The sequence below is a fragment of the Callionymus lyra genome, chromosome 19 (genome assembly GCF_982586985.1).
Source record: "Callionymus lyra chromosome 19, fCalLyr1.hap1.1, whole genome shotgun sequence".
NCBI classification, from domain to species: domain Eukaryota; kingdom Metazoa; phylum Chordata; class Actinopteri; order Syngnathiformes; family Callionymidae; genus Callionymus; species Callionymus lyra.
In genome coordinates, this window is record NC_141836.1 from 18,500,797 (window position 1) to 18,527,063 (window position 26,267).

The following is a 26,267-nucleotide window of genomic DNA, read 5'->3' on the forward strand; positions in this document are numbered from 1 at the left end:
TACAAGATCAAAAGTGAGGAACACTGTCTGTGAATAATGGATCCATCTTAACTAGTTGCAACTATTGGCGGGTGGGTTGGTAGAAGAAGTGACACAAAGATGACTTTCTCAGTTTTAAGAAACTCACGTTCCATCCTCATTGCTCCTGTAGAACACCAGGAATGGGTCTGATTTGCCGAAGAAGTCTTTCTTGTCCAGCTTGTTGGCACAAAGCTGCATGGTGGCAATATCCTGTAAGTGACAAGGAATGGTTAAGGTAAGGTAAGGTAGAACTTTATTGATCCCTCAGGAGGTCTCCTTTGGGAAATTGTTTTTTTTTCCAATAGGCACAGCAAATACACCAATATTAACGTCAGCAAAAGTTGTAGTTCTAAAAAAAAAAGTGTATTCATGTTGTGACTTTTCCTTGGCAAACACCATGAATAATAATAATACCGTGAATACCTCTTTTCAAACGTGGAATTTTACCTTAGGTGGCCAGAGTTTATTTCTTAGCCAGATGTGACCGCAGACGTCACGCCTGATTTTTTGTGTTTCTGCTCTTGATAAAAATGTTTAACAAATTCTAGTTCATATTTCAGTGTATGGTCATGTTACTAAGGCTTTAGTCTGGCTAAGATCAGTATCGTGTTTTTTTTTAAATATTTTTCTGCATTATGTTTTTACATTACAATTAATTTCATTTGGTTGTGAACAGTAAACCTAATAAGCCAGTAGGAGAATATTATAAGTACTATTATAGTGATGGCAAGTAAATAACAGACTGAAAGTCATTTTCTGATTATCGAAGGTGTGTGATCACGGAGGACGAGGCAGCAGCTTCATACGTATTCCAGGCTGGTTCTTGGAGGGGATTACGGATGGACATTGATTGTCTACAAGAAGACCTTTTGGCCTTTGCCCCGGGTAATAGTTACGGATCACAGGTGCTGCCGTTCTCGTCATTGACGGAGATTGTCCTGCAGCTGACCGATTAACATCAGAACGTGCACAGCATTAGTCATGGACCTGGAGAGATGTAAGCTGAAGATCTGATTAATGAAGGTTTACTAGAGAGTGTGTAAGGGTTTATGTGTCACACAATCTCTCACAAAGTAATTCATTCATTTACCACACACAATGTGGCTTTAATTACTTTCTCATGGCCTTGTTTTTTTAATTTGTAGCTTTTAGATTTTTAAATGTGTATTGCTTCTGACTGTTCAAGTGCTTTGTGACCCTGGTCTAGAAAGGCGCTTTACCAAATAACTATTACTTACTTATAAGAAAAATATGTCATCTGTGCAGTTGTTCGATAGGATTCAAGTAAATTAGATTTTTAAATGAGTTTAATTGAAGACAATAAGATTAAAATGAATGAATGCAACAACCAATTGAAAAGACCAATCAGTTGTATGCTTGAGTGTCTATATGAAGTTGATGGAGTCTGTTAATGACCAGCAGCTTGAAGCCAAATGACTATTGCAATTCGAAGTATCATGAATTCACCGTGTAAGTGTAAATACTGACCCTGCAGTTGCTCAGCTCCTCAGCAGTTAGGATAATGACTCCACATTTCTTCCCGGGAATGCCACTGCAAATGAAACATAGGTGTTGTGGCATCGTGAATAGAAGAGTAGATGTAACGCAAAAATGAGTGATCACAGTGAAACAGGACAGCCGGGCATGCCAACTGTCTTACATCCTTGCCCAGAAACGCACAGTTTTCCTATTATTTCACGCTTGCAAAACAAACACCCCGAAATGGCAGCTGAGTGAAGGCATCCGTGCTAGCAACGACTCAGTGGGTTTAAAATGGCTTCAGACTGAGCTTCTGACATTTTTGCCATTTAAAGGATTAACCATCCACAACTCCTCATAACTGACGCTTTAAGCAAACAATTCATTATCATCTTATAAACTGAAAATAAAAACATTTTTATTCAGTTCATATTTTCTTATTGAACTTTTATTCGTTTTGTTTTTTATTTCGACCTTAAGCAGTTTTCATGTCCCAAAAAAATGTGGAAAAGTCTTCACCAAACCACTGGACGTGTCTCAAGAGATCTAACACGACCTCCTCTGGGCTCAAACTGCCCTCGCACGTTTTATTTTTAGTCTTCTGGGATACATTTTCCATCACAGAGACCTCCTGAAAGAACTGCTCGATTGATATCGCCAGCATCACATTCTGTATGAAGATTGTTAAACTAGTCAGAATTCTTCTGCCTGCTGGTTCAATTACTTCTCAAGGGTGGGCGGGATGTCCTTCCTCGTTGTGAAGGTTACACTCCGCAAAAAAAAAATCTTGTGTTCCCTCTGATTGAAAGTCTCATTAACTTCTAGGAGTCGGGCAAATGAAGGGAGCGAGAGAGTGATTTACTCAACTGTCACAACAGAGGCGACGTGTGAAGAAGATGGCGAGAGAAGAGAAATGAGCGTTGACACGGTGACGGTCCGGGCCGTTCAAGGGTCACACAGGGTTGTTGCATTACTCCACACTAAAAGAGACTCATTATAGTGATTTCAAATCTCTTTTTTTCTACAGGAACTTCACACTAAAACGAGCAAGAGTTTAAAGGACATTTTTAACATAACTTCTCAGTCCAGCATCTTAAATTGTTATAAAGTCCACTTACAAATCAATATATGTATATACAAGACATGTATATAAAAGAGAGGTTCAGTGGGTGGTGACCACAGCCTTGTGAACGCTTGTCATTAAAGGGTTACATTAACCGAAAAGTAAACTTTCCTAGTCTCCGCATGTTTGTGTCGGATTTATTATTTTGCATTTCAAACACGGCAGGCCAGTGTTTAGACACTTTTTCTAGTTTGCATTTGCTTAAGGGTTTATTTGACAGTTAGGTCGTCCGTGAGCTTTTTTTAATTAGGTGCCCCTTGGTGGGAAAAGATGTGTGAAACACAAGGAAAGTAACCAACAACTCTACAGGCAGTAACTCAGGGGCCAGAGGAGCTTTATCTGTCCTGCTGGATTAAGACTTACATAATTGGAGCAGTCAAATGAGCAAAGTTTTTTTTGGAAGACACATTAACAGGGGGTATGATTTGTAAATATATAAATTCCCTTTTTTTTTTTGCTCTGTCAGTTCACTCTCAATTCTTGCCACACACGACAAACACCAATGTGTAATAACAGTTCCGCTCTGGAATATAATGACATTCATTCTGCCACGATCCATTCCTCTGCAGAGCGCAAACACTGAGCCAGAGGGATGCCAGGAGGTGTAGCTGCGGGCTATATTCCAATATAATGAAAATAAAAGTCAAGGTTTTTGGGTATAATAGTAGAAGGGGTGTGAAAGAAAGGGAAGTTGAGAGGTTTTCTTTGCACTCTTCTTTTCTCACGAACCGTCTACATTATATTGTGTATTATTTTTACTTTTGCCCTCCAGCAACAGCAGCAGATTGCCTCAAACTAGGCGACCATGCAACTTTACTGCTGTAGGGCAGTTGCGCTAACAACTCAGAAACTATATCGTGTTAAACTGAGAATTAATTTGCATTACTTTATTGAGCATTAGTAGACAATGTAAGAACAAAAGGAAATTCTCATCTGTCAAAACACATGATGGAAAAAGACATACAATCAGGTAAATAAAACTAATCAAATAACATACAAAAACAACTGCAAAACGAAAATATGTGAAATTAAAGTAAGAATAATAATAAGAAAAAAATCATAAATAATAAACATAAATAAAGAAATGGCAAAATAATTACCTTAGTATTTCTATGCTAGCTGCTCTATTCTGATCTCTTTTTCTTTTAATTTACAATGTATTGATAGTTAGTTACCCCAATTGAAAATATTTAAAATGTCTTTCATCATTTTAAAAAAGGAGGCCCCATTTCATTAAAGATTTCTGTGATTTTGTTTCAGAGTATCTTTTTTTCTTTTTCATTTTAAGGCAGAACCTCGTTGAGCCAGTGAGTGTTTGTGGGCGAGGCACCTGAGTTAGATGGCAAAAGGAAATTAGAAGACGATTGTTGGATGTTATGGGTTTGATCTCTCCAGTTAAACAAAAAAGAGCTCGGCTGATGGGGCTTGGTCTTATTTCAGTATTCAGATTTTTTGACATTTATTTCCAGAAAGTGATGGATAAATGGATCGATGGAAGGATGGATGGATACTATCATGGGTTCAGTGGATTTTGAAAGTCCAGGAATTGATTAAGTTTGCTTTCTTGAGTAGTTTGCCTGAGCACAAGTGACCCACACCTAGTCCATCTTACACCCAAGACGAAGTTATATATACTCATTAAACCTGAGATTTAAATGTGTGGTACAATGAACCCTTAAACTATACTGGATGCTTATTTCTTACATTGTTCAATGCTTAAGAAATAAAACATTACGACTAAAATGCTAAACGTTAAATCAAACCATTTAATATTCTGATGGCACTGATGCGCCTCCACAACAACAGTGCTTTTAGGCATTTCATGTTTTCTCTTCCCTCTGTTGGTCACAGTGTACACACACAGAGTTTGACACTTCCATTTATAGCCTCTGTCCTTGTCTACCTGTGCACACACCACAGATAATCTCATCTTCAAGCCTGGTGGTCGAGCAAATATTTTCTTCATGAAATCCTAACCTTGAAGTGACCTCTGACAGCGATACCTTGCTGCCTGGTTGCCATCTGGGTTTGGGCCAGCAATCAGCATTTAGTTTGAGTGTGTAATATTAACATCTTGTTCAATCTGAAATCGACAGTCAGACATTTTCAAAAAAGGTTGAATAGTTGTATTTTATTTCAGGCCTTCTCTCAAGAATGTTATGAGGATTCGCTCGGGAAATAAAATAATTAAAAAAAAATCTTTTTTTTAGAAGAAACTTTTAACAGCTTGTCTGTAGCCCAATCATGAAATGTTACTTGCCAGTGAATAAAATCATCAACATGTGCTCCGTTTCCAATCATAATCAGGAAGACGCTCCAAAGTCTATTTTGGTCATAATAAGACTGATTTCCCCAGAATTTTTTTTTTCTTCCAATCATAACCAGGAACACGCTCAAATTTCTATTTTTGGTCATAATAAGACTGATTTCCCCAGAAAAAAAAAAATTCTTCTACTTCCCCCGTCAGCATTAAAGAAGGCAAGTTACAAAAAGTCCTGAGGAGCTTCAAAGTACTGTACACAGGTTTCTTGAACAAACAAAGCTAAAAAATGAATTGTTTAGTATTTCTTATCATATACTTTTTATTTAAAAAATATATCACATTAAATCAATACAAAAATGTAAAACCAATACCCTTAGACATGCCAAATAAAAGGAAAAAAGGGGATAAAAAGATCCTCAAAGAATTATCTTTAAAAAATGTATTAGTAATACTGTAATATCAGAGGCCTAGGTCTGAAAAAGAGTGTCCTCTCTTGAGAAGAAAAACAATGTCTTTGTAGTAGTCTGTTGCTAACTTGGATCCACAGGAACTTTTTAGAATCCTCAATCTCTACGACAATCCAGATGATGATCAATCATGTGAACTTGTTGAATAATCCAGGCTAGATTCTCATTGAGGAGCAGCTGGGTATATTTATCTCTCTGCCAAAAAAAATGTATAACAAGATGCTATGAAAGTGATAGTTCACACAAAATGCACCCGTTTTAATGATGTTCAAAATAATCTGGGGCCTCATGTATAAAGAAGTTCATGGATGTTCTACTAAAAACAGTGGTACTATCAAATCCAGAAAATGTGGCAGGTACAAAAATATTCAGATGTCTGCACGTAGACACTAATAAAATCAATTTTCCTTTGTACATCCCAATAAATGTAGAATTAATCGCAGACTTGTTCGTCCGTTTCCAGGCCCTTATTTATATATTTAAATCATCTCTCCACTATCAGATAAATAAATAAAAACATGAATTTAAACTTGATAACCGGTTTATATTCGTTTATTTAAACATTTCTCACATGGATCACAAACTTAAATTTAAATTAGTGCAGACAAGCTCCGGTGTGAATGTTTATATTTTATTTACAGGATTATTAATGCGAATACTTTATTTACAGAGACGATCAGGGGCTTATTTAAAAACATCGTAAAATGGAGTTTAACGATAATAAAAGTGTACATTTTAAACTAAGAGCACTGAGTAGTGATGATGATGCAGCTGAATAGCACACGTGTAAATTCATATTAAATTTATATAATGAAAGCATTTTGTTTACAAATAGCAAATGAACGAATCATGTGACGGTGTATTTATACAAGTGTGTTTTTCAAGGAGATGGCTGCAATCAAATGAGGTAAACCGGCTTTAACTGCTTTTATTCTGCAGCTACAATTTAATCTTATGGACGTGATGTTGTTTCACAAGAACGTCTGTTATTCTCTTAGAGAAGTCTTGAAGGGATCAGACATTGATCATTATGTTTGTTATATTGTAAAAACAAGCTCATAATTCCTTTACATTTTTTTCTGAAATAGATATAGATAGATTGTCCTTTACTAGTCCCACAAGGGGACATTTTAGTTACAGCATCATCAGGGGAAAACAAGAATACAATGGCAAAAGCACACACAAAAACAAAACAAAAATAGATAAATACTTCAATAAGAATAGAATATAAATACATTCTAGAATTCTTTGAGTGTGTGTCGGAGAGGGTGAGAGATACGTTTTTCCTCATGGAGGCCAGCTTGGATGTTATCCTTCCCCTAGACACCTCCTCCACGGACTCCAGGGGGCGTTCCAGGACATAGCTGGCCTTCATTGCTTAGAATAGCGGATTAAATTATTCAGAATAAAATGATCGATGTTGTCTTAATAAATACAGATCAAAAGTGTGGTGGATGAAAAAACATTTTTAAGCTTGTGAATAATTTAATATCCACTCATGTAACTACAAACATTTTCATTGTTAAAGTAAATCTGATGTGAACAAAACGTTTGGAAGGCGATGTTTGGACAGGTATTACTCCAGGTAAATATCGCAGGGCAAGGGCAGCATTTTTAGGGAGAGACTAGTAGGAAGGAATCAAATCGCAAAATTCACAATTGTATTCTTAAATGCAGAAGACTTTGATGGTGATCATGTATAAATATTCAGATTCTTTGGTCAAGTAAGTTTCAAGACTGTCTCGATGGCAACTTTATTTCACTGTACGGTAATTCTTTTCTGGGTCAAATCTACTCCTGCTCTTAAAATAGGTGGCTTGGAGGGATATAAAGACTTGTGTAAGCAGCAGGACATTCAACTACAAATGGAAAAGGGAACCAGAGAAAATTGCGTTGAAAATCAAAATGAGAAATAGGCAAAAAACTGCATAAAAAAGAAAATTGTCTAATCATTTTCATGACTGTATCAGTTTGGATGAAACCATTTTCTTTGTGACATCTTTGAGAGGGAAAATATGCCCTACAGTATTTGCAACCATTGACAGGCCTGTAATCTAATGATCCGTCTATTCCTCTCTCACAACATTTTGCAGGAAATTCAACAGTAAAATCACTCACTAGGCTAAAGGAGAAAAAAGGGATCATAACATCATAATAATGTTCCATGGCTCCAGAGAAAATATGAAAGACAGCTTTGAGACCGAGCTCACTGTGCTATTAGACTTTTTATTAGAGATACTAAAATTGAGACTGACATCTTGATATTATATTTTAAGGAATTTGAATTTGGAGTGAAAAATCAACTGACCTTCAGTCAATGACAATCACTACAACGAGCTTCACAAACTAAACAGGTTAGACTCACCTTGGGACTAATAACCCTGCATTAAATCTGTCCCGTTTGTGTCTCACAGCCTCCACACCTTCACGAGTAGTTTATTAAATCAAAACCATTCCCCTCAAGCTACATGGTTACTCTCAAATCAATCCACTGATCTCCTTTTCTTTGGCCCTCATAGGCCACAATTAGAAACACCTTGAGAAGTCACAAGCAGCAAGCTCATCACCATTTTAATATGCCTTAAAGCTACTGGGATTTATGCTTCAGTTTCCCCCAAAATAGTTTTTTCTTGTCAAGGATTTCTCCACATATTTCTGTCAATATTCAAATCCCTTGATACCCATTCTAAAAATATATCAAACACATTCTGAGACTCACTTCCCAGACATCACCACCTGTCGAAACTCGGCTGGAAAGGTCTCAGACTTCATCTGCTGCCTTCACCCCTCTGCTATCCTCCAGGGAATTCCCCTCCCTCCCTTCTAGTCCTCGGCTTAGTGAAGAAACATGACTTGGACGGTATTTTATCTTGCAGTCCTTTCAACTCATTTATCTCAATATGTTTCATGACGCCTAACTTTGAATTGGCCTTGTAATCTCTTCTTGAATGGTCTTGCCCTGAGAAAGTAATTCAATATTGAAAGATTTTCGGCTACTGCAGATATTAAAAACTGGCTCCGATGAGCAATGTACAGAAGAATCATGAAGCTCAAAACGACCGTGTGGAATAAAATCTTCCCCCCCCCCACACAGATTACTTACAGATGTTTACTGTGAATAAATTAAAGCAAAAAAAAAGGTGTTCTGCACACATTTATTTAAAACTTCAGTAAAAACACATTAAACTTGTTTTTTAAACTTTAAATTCTGTTGTACAGTGTTTCCTTGCATTAATACATATTCATTTTTTACCTTGTTACCACCGACAAGCAATCAAACAAGCTAATCTGTCCCTTGTTAGAATTCTAATTTATAACTTGTCCTGGTTTGATGAAATGTATACTACTAAAAGTAGGGCAGGGGAGAATAAATGTAATTGGCTGCAAAGGGGACGTTCATTCATGAGCCAGTTGTCTGTCGCAATAAAAAATGCGGTTTGATGCAGAAAATTTGTTTTCAAATAAAGGGACACATTGAATATGGTGTGACCAACGTAGTGTTCAGTAAAGAGTGTTAGTGTGTCGCTTCATTTATTATCGCTTCCTTACGCAACATCCACTGAGTTCCAGTGTCATTATTTCATATCCTACAAAAACAATGCGATCCCTGACCTACTCAGCAGCTGCAATAGTTGTACTTATCTGGCTCATCTTTACGTATAAAACATTTTGCTTTGTGCTTTTGTGAATGTTCAACTTCATGCCGTTATTCACGATATCACAGCAAAGGGTGACACAAAGTCCTCTCAGACATATTTGTATCAGAGCAGAAGGAAACGAAAACAGAACAAAAGAAGAAATAACTGTTAAGACACTCTGAAAGATGCTTTTCCAGGTCACACTGACACTGCCCACATGAGCGTTGAAGTCCCACACAGGGGCAGTTTATTCACCAGAGAGGAACTCATGCCAATGATCAACTACACTGCAAAACTACAAAAGCACAAGCAACTGTCGGGAGCTTTCCTTTAAACCTGAAGGTAAGTGGAAGCTTCTCTTTTATCGCATGCTTATCTGCTTTAATGTTGACTATTTGGTTACCATATTTAAATAGTCAGCATTTGCATCACTGATGACGTGAATATTGCTGACAAGTATACAATAATGTCAGGGTATAACATGGCACAAGCACATTTATCAAAAACTTGAATGCAATACTACCAATACTGTAAAAAGTCTACAATGTTGTTTGGTTGTTTTTCTTTTTGTATTATTTCAAAAGCAGCAGCGAGGAGAAAATCCCAGCGTAACCAGATAGAGAAAAAAAATTACCATAAGAGTGACAGCGTGTCCAAAGTGTCAAGAGAAGAAATAGACTGGACACAATTCACCAACTGCATAAAAAAAACAACCTAAAAGGAGAGGCAACAATGAACAGTTTATTTATGATACCATATGAGAGAGCATTATACAAAAAAAGAATCCAGATGACTTTGTATAATTTAACTTGTATATTAATAAATATTGTTTGATTTAATTTGCAGTTTTGAAGTAAGACACTTTAGAGCTCAACATTGTGCAGAGAAGGGAGGCAACATGGGTCCAACCTGGCACTAGCAAACATTCCTAATAAAGCTTCTGTTGATTATTATTTTATAATCTTTGTATCCTTTTTCCTCAGTTATTTCCTTTTGATCTATCTTCTTTATTTTTGACCTATGTTCTTTATACTTGCACTTAGTCATTTAGTTTGCCCTTTGTTCTTGGAACCTTGTTGCCCAAAGGAGATCTCCAGGAGGGATTAATAAAGTCTGTCTAATCTAATTGATTCTAATTCACATTGGTCTGTATTCTGGTTCTGTTCTAGGTTTCTGCCAGTTAAAAGGACAAGTTTTGCTGACACTGTTGCAGTTCTCTTTTATATATGGACTACCTGTAGTTTCATATACAAAAGCAAGAAAAGCATTTGAAATGAAAAGTGGCCATTTGATTTGGTTCTAAATGTTTTGTGACTTTTACATGCTTGTAAAAAGGGTGCTAGCGTAACTTCTTGTGTCTAGAGCATCAGATTCCGGAAAATGATACGCAATATATGGCAAATAAACACACATAGTACTTGTGTCATATCGTGTTGCTTATTTAACAACTCCTTTATCGACTTGAACAAGACTGTAGTCAACCTCTTATCGATCTTATTTAAAAAATCTGCTAAAGAAAAGTAATCATCTGCATTTCTTGCTTCTCGTCCAGTTATTTCTCTCCTAGTTCTGCTTCTGTATTGTTTTGTGTTCCATTAATGATGATGCCGAACAGCAGAAAACCTGCAGGGAGCCCAAACTCTGACTAATGAAATTATACTGCAGATAAAACGAAAGGTTCACCCACATCGCTTCCACATTTCTCCTCATGCATATTTATAGCTTTAATTTTCAAGTGATCATGAAAGCGGGGAAACAGAAATAGAGCAGATTTAAAGATAATGCCATTTGGAGGCAAAATAATTAACAAATCAACTATCCACTGGCTCATAAAACAGTATTTAATAATGTATAGTATAAGATCCACTAATGAAATGATGTCTAAATAAATCAAATTGGTAGATGTACTCATCTGTTTATTTGTTTTTCTTTTGGAACTCCCATAGCAACATATTTTATCTTTTCACTCCAGGGCTCTTGTTATTCCAACAATTGCTGTTGATCCCTGATTAGACACGTTGTTTTGATGGGGAGACAACGCTGCCACACAATCCACCCATGAAACCAACTCACTGCTCATTTCCTTCTTCAAACAAAGCTTTATGTTTTTGGATAGCAAGATCCAGTGTCAGCTGGATGGTGCAAACATCTGCTGTAACTAAAATATTAACAGATTGAACACCCTCAAATCATGTGTGAACAACAGGGGAGAGTGTGCAACTGAAGTGTGACTCACAATCCCCCTTCAGCAGAAACTCAAATTTAGTTTTAGCTTGAAGTTCATACAACTTTCTTGCATGTTCTTTTCAGGAAAATACGAGCTACAAAATTACAATATTGAGATCGAAACTTGCAATTGTTTTTTCAATGTCCCCTTTAATGCATTCTACTATAATAAATAATTAATATTACAATAAAATCTATTTATTGTGATTGTTAAGATGTAGTCATTAAGCTATTATTAAGATAAAGGCAAATTAAACATACATTCAAATATAATGGAAAAAAGTTGATTGAGTTACTTCAGTTACAGTTGTAAACAAACATGATATAACACTGGAGTCTGGTTCTTTCATTAAGCAGTGTTTCTATCATTGTCTAGATCTATAGTATTCTCGGGTCACAGTCATATGGGGGTTTGAAGAGTCTGGTTGTGAAGGCCTACATTAAGGTTAAGCCACTCGTAGCATTTTAACCATACAGTTGTCATACACTGCTCCTCTTTAGCAGCTTCTGTCGCGCACGACGCCATTGACCTTCAGGTTCAAGCGAGAGTGTTACGTCTTTCACTGCTTGTTCTGCTCGGTGCTGCTCATAAGCTACGCGACTACATGACAGCCTGAGAGGCAAAGTAGCATTAACGGAAACCTTTACATTTTGAAAATCATTTTTCATATCGCAATAGCGATTATATCGCAAATACAATTCAAATCCATTCGACTCTTAGTCTTAGGACAACACACTTGAAAGGATATATTTACGAAACAGTTATTCTCATTAAATCGATTATACAGAAACAGGAACATTTAAGATAAATTAACACAATATTTTTGAGAAAAAAATATTGGCAGTTTTACTTTTTTTATTAAGCTAAAATATAGTGTAGCTCTGTATTGATCTTTAACAAATAATACTGATTGGCCAAGTTTTATCTTAACAGTCCAGAAACATATCATGATAAAGAGAAATAAAAATTATAAGATTTTATAAATGGCAACAGTACTAAAATGTACTCAATCAAAAAGGAAAATGAATATAAATTTGACCCTTGTTCTAAAGAAATACATCTAACAGTTGATGAACATTTACTCTAGTCCTGCAGAAAAGTGTTCAAATGCTCATACAGACAAATGTGTGCTAATAGTTGCTAAGTGATGATAAAGGAATAACATACGCTCACAACTTCTCACAATTCGCTGGAACACCTTGATAAAGCTTTTCTTGTGTAACTTTCTTTCAGGTTCAGAAGTCCCCATATGAACCTTGCAATTCATCACATTCCTGCCCAGAACCGCCGCTTCTAAATTTAAGTGAGATCTTCTGTGTCCAGAGTTGCTGCTATCAAAGTCACATCATGGAAAAAAGCTGCGACGTACAGTAATTCTCCAGGAGGAAAAGTCTTATTATTTTTCTAAATTGTTTTTCTGTTGCAGTGGGAGATTCAATCTCACATATTCAGAGCTTGGAATCTTCACAGAAGCATTTTCCAGCGGAAGACTCTCAGCAAGGGCTTCACCTGCTCAAACTGCCTCCGATCAGCAGAACCAGATGAGACCAGAACCAACATAACAGATTGCAGGTGACTGCTCAGCACGACACTCACCGAGGGGGATGCTATTGTATCTCTTTATGCATATGTGTGTGATTGTGTGTGCAAAAGCTTTGTTGTCTTCAATGGCCACTACAGAGTTGAAAAGGAAAGTGCAGTGTTACAGTGAGCACCTCCTAAAAATCTCAAGAATGCATTGCTGTCACACATGAGATAATATATCGTGTCAAACAACACTTTTCTGTTATAAATTTAGTCAGATCTGGCAGTTTCCACCATCTCATTGTATGAAGACGTATAGTGGACTTCCAGAGACGCTCAGTCTCCACAAAGTCTCTTCAGAATTTGACAGAATATTTGTCCAAGGGCAACGTTTTTTCCTGAATTGTTAAGTTTGATTTAACAGGCACCACCTGATCCAGTATTTCAACACAATGATTAGTGAAAAAATCTGCAATCATTGAAGAAAAGAGGGTCAAACATAGCAGAAAAACTGTCAACACACTTCAACATAGGCAGAGATAACACGCCTCTGGACATCATGTACAGACACATAAATGTCCAGGCCAAGTATGAAAACTATTTAATTATAATTATAATAACTCACAATATTCCAGCATCAGTGTCAAACAGCCCATAATAATGGATCAAAGAGAATCTGTTGCAAGATGGCTACAGTGGAGGATACTTCATTCACATCGTTAAAAGCTTCGTCTTGCTCACTGATAGCTTACCCTTGCATCTATTACACAAGGGGTGCCCAATACTTTGATCTTAATCTACTGATTGATCGCGATACATAACAAAATATGATATACGAGAATAGAGATGAGAGCTCAGATTGGCTGCTATGCGTGTCAATCAAATGGTTATTGCACCAATTTGTTGACGCGCAGTTGTTAGATGAGATCTCAGACTGTCAGTCTCACTTGTTGAGACGTGTATCAGAGACACATTAACGACCAATATTCATTTTCGTTTTTCATTCATTCGTTTTTTGTAGAAACATGAGTAGATATGAAATAATTCACAAACTTATAAATATATTTCTCATTCACCAAACTGATGATCTTTATTCATGAAGAAAAACATGATTGTTTTATACAGAATTCTTTTATCAGCTATTTCACGCAATTCAGAAAAACAAGTAGGAATTATAAGCTTGTTTTTTTATAATATAATGAACAAAATCAGCCGCCTCCGAGTAACAGAAAAAACATCACCTCAGATGTATTGAACTAAAGATGCAGGTTAAAAAGGAAATCTCAGCAAAAGACATTCCTCATGTGATCTTAGAAAATCCCACTAATAAAAACACATCATTACATGAAGACTATTGTAAACAAAACACTTATACACCTATAAATATAAACATCATTATCCCTACTGAGCGCTCTAAGTGACTGATTCACAGTTGAGTTTTACGTCCGTTTTTGGTAGGACATCTACGCAATTCTTAGTACAAGACGGTCCTGAACTCTGCAGTTAAGGATGAGATTTGGACACTACAGGCTATAATTGATCTCAAGGCTTATGGAGACTTTTGGAAGTTACTCTCAGACTAAAAGTATCCAAAAATGAGGAAATATGCTACTTTCTTGACTGCAATATCCAGCTATACTTATGACTGATTATCAGTCCATTCAGAGCAGGTCATCTAAGTAAAGTATGTACTTACTTATTTAAGTAATTTGTATCTGCAAATTGCAGACGGGTATTTTGAACATTGCTTAGTTGAGCGAATTTAGGGACAAAAATGTAGACGTTTTGGACTGAAATAGTGTGGGCACCCCCGTATTACACAATTGTGGCATAACATATTTGTTTTAGGGACAAAATAATAAGGTAGTAATGTCTGCACTTTCCTTTAAATGTCACTTACAACATACCCCCCAAAAAAACGACATTCCAGCCATTGCTTCCAATTATACTCCCTGACACCTGATACAACCGGGCGTCCCAAGCAGGGTTTTATAACCCAGCAGTGATCATTTCATTTTTCATTCCGCCACCGGGGTGGCTGTCACCCACAGAGCCACACAACCCTCACTGTCCACTAAAGAAGCCATCAATCTTTCACTGAACATCTGGCAGCGAGCAATTATTAAGAGACGCCACATTATTCCACAGCTGTTCCCCAAAACTGCTAATTCGTTTGCCTAAATGCTGCCGAAGCGAAGTCGTACCTGCGGCTCGTTTATGTGGATTTTGCTCCTCTGGCCCAATTTTGATTATCGGCTCATTATAACCTGCTGCAAAAATTCTAAATCTGGCACTCAACATTTTCTAATGTGTCAGGAACATAATACCTCTCTTCCACACTCACAAGTTCCAGGTGGTCATTCGCTCCATCACACTTTCAGGTATTATCATTTTTTTTTTTTTTTTTCAGGGGGGTGCACTTGGAATGACGCCTTTGTAACTGCCCTCTACTCTGTCTCCATGGCAACACCCAGGTGAAAGAAAAAGAGAGTTTGGTCTGCACACAGCATGACAGCCATTTCTAAATGCAGTGACCCTTTAAAAAATGTACACCTACCACCAGGCCATCTGAAGCATACATGTTGTGGTTACCCCGGTGACAATTACAGCAGAGAATATCTGAGATTTTGGTAATTTGTTTATTGCCTTTGGTTCCTCTGCAGTCAGCTGTCAAATGTCAGAGCTGCAAACTTCTGATCAAATGGGAATCATGTTGGGTATTTTTTCTTTGAAGGGAATTGAGGCCACGCATATTTTTGTCTGGGTTATTTTCGGAAAGAGATGGTTATTGTGTTGTTGTGTGACTGCTGGTCCGTCAAAAAAGCAACTTGAACCTTTTTAATTTAAAAGTCTGTGACTGTGGTTCCTCTGCTGCTAGAGTCATAGTAATATTTTTGATATACATATCATTATGTAACCCCTTATTCTCTTGTTGAAAAACAGTCAATGTCAACATCATTACTCAAATATCAGCATGTTGTCGTTCACAGATATGTGTCTGAAGCCTCTGAGCAACATCTCAAGTTATCAAGTAAGTAAGTAAGTAATTATTATGTGTAAAGCCTTTTTCAGACAAGGGTCACAAAACACTGAAATCATCAAAACAATACACAGTTAAATACAGACTTTAAATTAAGAGTCAAAATCATTTGAGCCAAACCGTTACATTTTATTTAATTTTAATCAGGCATTCAATGCGTTTCTGACTTAAAATAAATCTAGGGTTACCTAGGGTAACCGTGTTTTTACGGGCAACACAAAACAAATATTTTAAGGCCATTCTAATTTAGTTTAAAACCTTATCTGAGCCTATCTTGTGTACGTTCTGTGCCCTCTATCAGGTCTTTGCTATTGGTTTACCAAAGAGACTATTGTCCATTTTCAACCAACTTGTCTTTTTCAAATTAGGTATGTGTTGCGTCTCCACCAGCACAATATGTAAAAGAAAATTGTATTTTAGTAACTACAGTACTATGCTCAGGTTCCAAGCGAGCCAAGCTTGCACTTAAAATGTGAGATCGACTAACTAACGGCCACTGATCGGTCAGAGGACGACGTCACTGAAGTGTCATCTGCGTAACTCCCAACACAATAATCAAACCCGCCATCAAAAAAAGAATGCGAGAAGGAGTACGTTAAGACGGTTCAACAAGGTAAAGACCTATTTGTGTATAGTAACTACAACTTTCCAACAGACAGGATATGTATAGTAAGAAAGTGCCTTCAGTTTTATCAGTTCATGCTTCGCCATCAGTTCATGAACTTGCCAAGGCAGGTGGATGACATTGTTAGGCAGCGTCACACATACTCAAAACCCATTATTTCTATGTAATACATACTGTCCCCTCTACCAGTTCTTTGCTATTCGTTTACCCCAGAGACTATGTGCGCAAGTTCAACCCAAGTGCGCCTTGTACTGCATGGGACGGAAACCTTTCTTTCACATCCAGGAAATGCAATCTGACATGGTTGAGGTGAAAGACCAAGCTCATCCTTAAACTACAAGAAAATCCCCAAAACCTTCTTCTATACCCTTGGTGTAGCAAGTCATACCATAGCTGGATCTTCCTGTAAACAAACTGCCTCATGTTTGCATGATATATTATAATTTTTCTTCCAAATCTGTTTGTTATGTATACTTGCATACAATTTAGCCAAGCAATTGACAAACAACCAATATATTCCTCAAAACTCTTCCATGTCTTCCATAACAGTAGAGATGTGCTTTGTTGTCCCTTATAAAGGCTTTTAAGACTCAAGACAGATTTTCTCAGTGTAGCCGTGGTCAAGAGGACTTTTTGTTCGGCAGTGCTTTGTGTAGATGATCTTAAAGAAGGTGGTGTCTGAACAGCTGTCATCCTGGATCAGAGCGACATCCATGAGAAGTTTCATTCTGGCTTCCGCAAAAATCGCTATACACGCATGTAAATTCACTGTTCTGGTTCTCTTGGATCTGTCCTCAGCCTTTGACATAGTCAATGACAGGATCCTGCTGAGAAGACTGAGGGATGAAGTAGGACTGTCTGGGTCTGTGTAACAGTGGTTTTCGTCATACCTTTCTTGGCGCAGTTTTAGTGTATCTGCCAATCAAATAAAAATAGGCTGATCTGTTGTGTGGGTCCTTTATTGTTTTTGCTGTACTTGATTCCCCTCCGTAAAATCGTTCAGAGATTTCCTAATGTTTCTTACCACGTTTTTGCTGATGACATCCAGCTCTAATGCTCATTTGATCCAACTGAGCCCCAGAGGCTGAACAGCTTAGTCAATTGTTTGCTAGAAATCAAACAATGGCTGAGTGAAAACACTTTTGCAGCTAAATGTGTACAAAACTGAGACTCTGGTGAGTGCACCTGATGAGGTTCCAGGGTTGAGTCGTTAGAAAAATGGTGTCACATCCGGAGTTAATAATCCTTTTCTCTAATTTTCTGGGACTCCTGTGTTTTTCTTATGTTGCCTTTTCCTTTATCAGATTACATTTGTAGGCATTTTTAAATGGGTATTGCTTTCGATTGTTCAAGCGCTTCGTGACCCTGGTCTAGAAAGGTGCTTTACAAATAACTATTACTTAATTACTTTCTATGATGTGGTGCTTCTGGCTCCTTCTTCTTCTGAAGAAGATATGGGATGAAATTTGCAAGCAGCAGGGTAAAGATGTGGGAAATTACAGGAAGTCAATCAATCCTTTCTCCTGAATGAACTCAATTTATTAAGAAGCATCAACAACGGCAACAAAACATAAACCTCAAACGTATAGATTTTTCGTCATTCATCTTATTATACAGCAGACATTTTTTCTCCAAACTGGCCTTTATTTCTTGGAAAAATCAGGAAAAACACTCTTCGTCCATGTCAATTACTTCAAACTGCTTTTTTGGACCATTAATCAAAACCAAAAGCAAGGGAATTATACAGATGAAGGCTCTCATCGCTATGTTATGTAATTGTCTCCTTCCTCTACTCAAGGTGAATCCATAGAGGGTTTCAGTCAAAAAAAGATGATTAATCACATGACACTTTTAGGCAGGTGTAAGACAAGGTGCATAATTGTACAGGCTTAAAAACACCCTTTAATTTAATCATTTTGACTTCTACAAATGTCTTTTGTACGCTCTCTTTCCATGTAGCAGCCTAAACTAAATCACATACATGTTTAAATTTTAGAGCTCAAATTTAAACTGTTCCAAAGACTAAACAGCAAAGATATATAAAGTTGATATCACCCAAGAAAACATCCAGACATATTTGTATGTTATTATTATGTTATTTTGCATAGGCTGCGGAAGAATAACTTTTTTTTTTTTTTTTTGGCGTTCATGTCATTTCTGTCCCCACAGTTTCGGTCTCATACACCCACAGAGGAGAGAAATCTTTTCAGGCTGTTGCTCCTAAGCTTTGGAACCATCTTCCTCTCTCTTTGCGCTTGATGGAGTCTACTGACTCCTTTAAGAAACATCTTGTTGATGTTTTTATTTTTTCAGGCTTTTCCTTGATTTTCTGGAACTCCTGTTGTTCTCTCAATTTTATCTTGATCTTTAAAATATATACTTTATTAAATATTGTTTTGATTGTTTAAGTGCTTTGTGACCCTTGTCTAGAAAAGCGCTATACAAATAAGAATTACTTACTTACTTCTACTATCTATCAAAAAGTGTTGATTCCTGGCTTTTAAAGTCCATAAATTGAACATATGACCTCATATGAAGCTCCAAATGATTACTTCAGATGTTTCTGACTAGTCAACATAAGCCGCTTGGATTGAGCTGCTCTAACTGTTCAAGTACCTCACTCGATACACAAGTATTATCCCGTATGGTGGCAGTCGTCAATAGATGAAAAACAATGACCGCTAATCCTCCTGCAGGAGCTGATTATGCATGTTCATAATTTACCTCAAGACCAAAGAAGTCATTTGATTTTTAAATTAAGTTACTATTTAATGAGGAATAGTTGCCAGACTTACGACAGAGTCTTCTCCAGACGTCCTCCGGTCGAGCCGATGATTTCTCCAAGGGTGCAGAAAGTCTGGCCTAAAAAGTCCTGAGGGATATAAGAGAGGTGGAATTGAGAGAATTAATTGCACGCCAGGGTTGAGAGATAATCCAGGTTTGAATAAGAGGTCTGTTGATTATCATAAATTCAACCTGCAGGTGTTGCAATTATTCCACTCGTGCTGCGACTCCTGTATTACAGCAGACACCAGGGTGTGCTCAGAGTTGACCCGCTGCCATCTGTTTTTGTGGCTGCTTATTTTTTTTTTCAGCCTTGTGCCGTCACTAGATAGTGCTCATATAGTGTGTGCCTTTCCCCTCGGGATAAAAGCCCAATGATTAAGAACTCCACAGTTACACACAAAATAAAACACTCAGGGTTTTGTAAATCTCTACACAAGGGAACAAACAGTTTTATCTATTCTCTTTCACCGTGGGTTCTGAACGGGTGTTAAGTGACAGTATCCAGCCCCAGGACCGGATGTACCCGACTTCCGGGTCTTCCTACATGTTCTGATGGATCCAAACTGGCTTCACCAGTGGGCGGGACCTGCCGACTGACATGTTATACGACCGAAAGTGGGCGGCGCCCCGAGAGCGTGCCATTGATAATCCGCTGCATCTTGATTACAGTTCATCTTAAAGTGAACCCTCTGCATATATACAGGGGTGACACATTAACTTGTGTTCTTCATCACTTGGTTTGCTGTCTACATGCGCACATTACAGCGGGTGACTTCACCTCAATCATGATCCAACGGTAGTTGCAGGAACTGTTGAGCGTTTTCCAGCTGTCCTCCTGCTGTGTCCTCGCGAACTCAAATAATAAGGAAGCTAAAGTACATGTGTAACCATACTCCGCTCTGGGGGTACGGTCTGATCCAAACACTGCTTAATGACAACACCAGCAGATCTTTCTTCACACTGCTTTCACAGACTACCACAGCTCCTACACTGGCCGAGGTGTTATCACACTTCACTGCATGACTGTAACACACTTGTCTCCGTTCCCCCAGGGATCCCCTCCAACACAGGGGGACAGAGACAAGTACATCTCCCTCCCAAGATGCCAGCCTCTTCATACATGGTACATTCTGCCATCTCTACATGGGACATAATCATTCTTATATAATCAATTTGGACTGTCTGACTTTGGTTTGCCTTGCAGTTTCTGGTAGTACCATCAGAGTCTTGGAGCCACCAACACCAATAGAAGATACTGATCGAGGACCCAGATGCTGTACAGGGTGGAAGCCAGTCTGGCAATGTTGTGAGTAATAATAGAAGGACATTCATATTATACAATATTCCCAATGTGCTAATTCTAATGTGTTTACAGAACCCACAAATAGTCAGAGCGCTCAATGCCACCCATCTCAGGCAACAGGTAGAATTAACTGGAGAAGAAATAGAATTTAAAAAAAAACAAGGATGGAACACCTTTTATTAGAGAAAATTGGATCTTGAAATAAAAATACTTGAGCGGGAGGTGAGTTAGGCCTTCAGTGCACATTGTCTGCAGATTGTTCCACAACGCAGTCAACATTATTATCCTTTCTTCCTCCCCCCAGCTCAAAGAGGATGACTGACTATACAATAATTAGGAAAATGAGCCTGTGGTGGTCTCTGCTTGTCTACTGTATGCATGGTTAGGGCCATCACCACAGTGATGAAAATATACTTTACTGTACATCACAGTTTCCGTTAAGTGATCCAACAGCCTTTATAAGGGCCCAAAATGTTGTTCTCCTTCTCTGCTCTAACAATGGCATGCCCATTTATAGAGGATGTTGTCGATGAGAAAGCACGTGTGCTCAGAGCAGCTTTCAGGCAAGAAAGGGTTTTCAGGGACAGGTTGGACCCACTGGCCCATCAGCCCATCAGTGACCAGCAGACAGCCCACCCAGATGCCTTCCTCATCCTGGCTGGGGATTTCAACCACGCCAACCCAAGCGTGTTTCCACAACTCCACGAATACATAAACTTTCCAACACGAGTAAAGTTCCCCTTCAAGTTTGCATTTCGATCTAACCGCTCGAATGATGAGGTCATCTCTGCTGCCCTCCACTCAGGCCTCACCCACCTGGAGACTAAAGACTCATACGTCAGAATGCTGTTTATCGACTTCAGCTTAGCATTCAAAACCAGCATCCCCAACATCATGTGTGCTGAGCCCCCTCCTCTTAACTCTACTGACCCATGACTGCACTCAATCATCCAGCTCCAACCTCTTCATCAAGTTTGCGGACGACACAACGGTGGTGGGTCTCATCAACAACAGCAATGAGACAGTCTACAGGTGTGAGGTCAAGAGGCTGACCACATAGTGCAAAGACAATTATGTCCACCTGAACGTGGAGAAGACTAAGGAGGTCATGTCAGGAGAGTGCACACCGAGCATTTACCAGTAACTATGGACAGAGCTGCAAGTGGAGAGTTCCTGGGTGTGTACATCTCTGAAGAGGAGCAAGAGCTCCACCACCCATGATGCTCACATTTTACAGAGGCACCATCGAGAGCATCCTGTCAAGCTGCATCACTGTGTGGTACGGCACCTGCACCATTTCCTGCAGCGCATTGTGAGAGCAGCTGAGAAGATCATTGGTGTAATTCGTAGAACCTCAGTTATAATAGATATAACTTGGGGTTTTTACAATCTACCCACATACTAACAAATATATGTCAGGGAAAGATGAGAAAATAAAAGTGTCACAAAGCAGATGGACGAGAATGTGTTGACGGGAACAAAGGGAATAGATGTTAGCTTTCTTGTCCTGCTATGAAATTCCACTCTTTACCTTCACGGGGAAATGGAGACAGACAAAATGAGAGACAGAATGATGGGAGTGTTTCCGGGCAGGACTTGTTTGAGGTTTGTCTTTGGCGGAATTACGTGCAAGAAAGAGCAGAATAAAATTAATAAAAGCATGATTGGAGTGGAGCTGTTGACACTTGTTTCCTACTAACCTTCTGTTCTCCATTTGATGAGTTGATTTTGGTTGAAGAGAAAGAAAAACCATTGAAGATTATTCAATTTGTGTTTCATGTTTAGCAAAGCATGAATAAAACTTACGTGTTTGGAAATATTGCAGCTTCGGGAATCCACACTGTACCTGCAAGAAAAAACAGGTTTTGATGTTCCAATGTGTTATTATAGTTATAGTCAAACCATGTCAGAGACATATTCTTTACACTTTATTAAATGTGGCTTGCTAATGTTTTGTTTATTGTTTAGCTCTAAGCCCATGTTTGGTTATGTCACTTACTTTTGTCCAAACTCGGGGCCCATTAATTGTATCTGGGCCAGTCGGCTCAAAATCAAAGTACATTAATGTTCATGTTGATAAGCTGACTGCTAAAGATACCATTTAATAAGCTAAGACAAGGATACAATTGTGTATGTAAACTAAGTAGTAGTAGTCCTGGCTTGCAACCGCAGTGATCTGATTACACACAGTTGCGCTATATAACAACTATATAGCCAACACAACTGATACATCAGATCATTTAATTTACCTTATTTTTTTTAACTATAAGGTGAGCTTAGAAACAGTCCTTTCACTAAAGAATCTTATTTAATTGAATTACTATTTCTTTAATTTGAGCTGCTTCCACAGTAGTTCTTGTCAGTCAGCTGTAAGACATCAGTGGCATCTCTCTACAGGGAAGTCAATAACACATTATCACAATAATCGAGTGACTGGTTCAATCAGAGATTGACCATTAAAGGGTCCTTTGGAGAAACCCCTTATTCTTATAAATTCATCAATCGTAGTAACTTCTGGATAATGATGTTTCTGTAAAAATATGGATTTTTCCTGATACACTTGAAATTTCTGTTTGGATGTTATGCTTGTGGACATGGTTCATAATGACCAAGCTTGTCCGCACATGTTTGGACGGCCTTAATTTGAAGCAAGAGTGCTGGGAGTTCAAGGTCATTCTTTTATGTTCTGGTCAGCCAATGTGCAGATTTACTTTTATGAAAAAACCCACCATTTCATGTATTATCTGGGGATTTTGATACCCACGTACTTTTTCTTTTAAATGACCAGAATGTATCCCTGTGAACAAAAGGCTTATTATGGGATGGCTGTAAACAGATAATCGGCTAACAAAACAGATTGTGATGTTTGGAGCGATAGAAAAACATTGCAAAGCAAAAGTGTTTAATCACATCTCTGCGTAAAAACTCAACATGTGTTTGAGTCCGACTAAGCTACAGTAGCATGTCACATTGACCCCAGATATTGATTGTAGATTTGAAAAAACGGTGATGGGCTCTTATTGAATCAATGTGGGAAGCAAGAGACTGGACCTTTAAGAAAACAAGAGACCTGATTGGATACCTCGCTAATCAAATCGTAGCTGTGACATAATTGCTCTCTCCTAATGAAGCTGAATCCACTGAAAAGCTGCAGCGAGATGAATTATTCAAATGCAATCAAACATTTCTAAATTCGACTTGGATCCATCGTAAATTCAATGCCTTCTACGGAAGTTCATTTAGATGTGAATGTCTTGCTTACACATCAAACCGCAGATTTTGCTTCTCCTCAAAGAAGAAATCCAGGACGAACTTCCTCACAAAATCGGGATTCCGAGTGTTATCGATCACCTCGGTCCTGCCAAACTGCAAAAAGAAAAATGGGAGAAATATTGAGTGGAATGTGTGAGACTCAGATTCTTTATTACAAATAAATCGTAAGTTGTACAAAAAAAACCTTCTGTCATCACCCTAGCTAAAATTCCCAGGAGAGAAGAACTTCATTCATGTCGATGCTCATTTTCGCACAGTCCTTGTTTTATCATGCCTCCTTGGTCACGCTGCACTTCCATCTTCCTGACAATCACACCAATAAGCCCCCCAGTCGACATACAGCTTCGCCTCATGGCCTGGCCCGACACTGCCATGTAATGAGCTATTGATCTTGGCACTGCCTCGCCGCAGCACCATTGCCTCGACCTGTGTTTTCAGAGCCCCGCTCACACAAGCAGTATGACTGGCTGTGTCCCTTACCTATCCATTACCAGAGCACAAGCTAGTAGGCGGAGTTCATGGGTTCGAAATAATCAGGGATTTTTTTATAAGTGTATTGTCCTTTGCATCAGTTTCATTTAGTCAAGTTGTTAAGTCTTCAACAATCCTACACTTGAACTTAAACTTTTTTTTTAAATAAATTATACACGTACAATAGTACAACGTAGAGTTTTGAAATGTAATCAGGCATTTTCTTTAAACAAACTTGTGTACATCATACATTTATTATCTGATTTTCAACTACAATTAAACGTAAAACATCATCTTTCAACAATCGTTGAATTAACAATCCTACCTCTCGAGACATACACATTTTTTTGAAACTGCGGTCAGACATATGCAACTTAAAGTTAACCAAATTAAAAAAGATTCAACAATAATAAAACAATTCTCAGCTGATCAGACATCTTTTTTTTTAGGTTGAAATGGAGCAGAGAGAAGAACAGTTATTTTTTCTGCCCTTTATACTTAAATATTTTAATAAACTGAAGATTAAATTCTGATTTTTTTGTTCACATAATGAAGTCTTTTTTGATCTTCTATGATTACTTACATGTTCAATATTAATAAAATATGATCATTTATAATTGTCTGTGATCATTTTTTGTGGTTTCACTTGAGAAATATATTTATATATTATATTTCTTTTTTAAGTAATCTATACCTTGCTGGAATGTTCTTGAAGTTTCTGTCTCTTTAAAGATTAATTTTAAAGTTTTTTCAGTATTTTTTCTGAGATACTCCAGAAAAGGCTGATACGCAAAGATGACATCCTACGAAATTAAAAGCTGATGTATTGTGACTGGGTTGTGCGCGGCAATGCCACAAGGGCTTTTATGAAAGACTTAACAGTGATGACCACATACTGTATGTTCCTGGGTGCAGATGGCTCCTTTGACGGCTCATCACATGGGCAAAGATGAGCTTCAAGCGAGAAAAGTCTAGGTCTCTGGTCCTGAAAAAAGGGTGGCTGACCATTTCTGCTTTACCGTACTAGGGACCAAGATTCCAGCGGTGAGAGAAAGACCTGTCTTCTTTGAGTCACGTCCATCGACAAATCCTATCTCCCAGGAAAGTTCAAGGCCTGGATGCACCACTGAAATCGTACCCAGTTAGTCTATGAGGTACAAATTACAGAAGAAGCACTAGAAATGTTTCTTAGGAGATGGCTGGGTCTCCATTGGTCCTTGAGCAGCATTGCCCAGTATGGCCAATCCACAAAGCTGAACCTACCCTTTAGTGGACTATCAGAGGAGATCAAAGACTCTCCGGAGTGCAAGCTGGGCCAGAGGAAGAGCACCATGGAGCACATTCTGAGTTGTTGCCCCATGTCTCAAGGAAATTCGGATTTCATCTTCACAGCAATAACTATCAGCAAGTCCAGGGGGGCAGAAGACGAACCAACAGCCCAACTCCACAGGAGGGCTCCTCAACACTGTTTGTGATTGGCAGTTCAAAGTTGACCTGGAAGGGCAACTTAAGTTCCCTGGAAACATTGGCACCACTTCACTCCACTCAGATGTGGTGTTAACATCGGAGTCTACCAAGCAAGTGGTACTCGTGGAACTGTGAATCCCCTGGGAGGACAAGATTAATGAAGCGATCGTGCCAAGAGGGCCAAACACTCGGACCTCACCACAGAGTGCCGGATCAATGACTGGAGAGCCCACTGTGAACCAGTCAAAGTCGGGTGCAGAAGTTTGACAGGTCGATCACTACAGCCAGTGTTCAAACTCCTTGGAGTTAGAGGAACTAAGGAAAGCCACCAAGAACATCCTTGAGGCCGCATAAAAGGCCTCCTGGTGGCTGTTGATCGATAGGAGGGATCCTTCAGTCGCTACTTGAACTACACAAGGTGTATTTTAAATTCTGACCAGCATTTGTCATCTGCTGAAAATTAAAAAAAAAATGTTTTACTTCGAAAAAATAGAGATACATGTGTATGTCAGGTAATTAGAAATATCTTGTTTTTTGTGATATTTTTGTGGCCTAATTG

At 38.3% G+C, this 26,267-nt stretch overlaps 1 protein-coding gene across 1 annotated transcript in view; it reads right to left on the reverse strand.

Annotated features, from left to right (window-relative positions):
- The window catches only part of cpne9 (copine family member IX), a 71,608-nt gene that overhangs the window by 20,510 nt on the left and 24,831 nt on the right, over nt 1-26,267 (reverse strand). The window contains exons 4-8 of the mRNA XM_087781422.1: nt 23,760-23,863; nt 22,304-22,343; nt 19,203-19,279; nt 1,510-1,573; nt 128-231 (exon numbers count right to left, since the gene is read on the reverse strand). Of these exons, the coding sequence (XP_087637548.1) occupies nt 128-231; nt 1,510-1,573; nt 19,203-19,279; nt 22,304-22,343; nt 23,760-23,863 (389 nt within the window). The remainder of the gene's footprint in view (nt 1-127; nt 232-1,509; nt 1,574-19,202; nt 19,280-22,303; nt 22,344-23,759; nt 23,864-26,267) is intronic.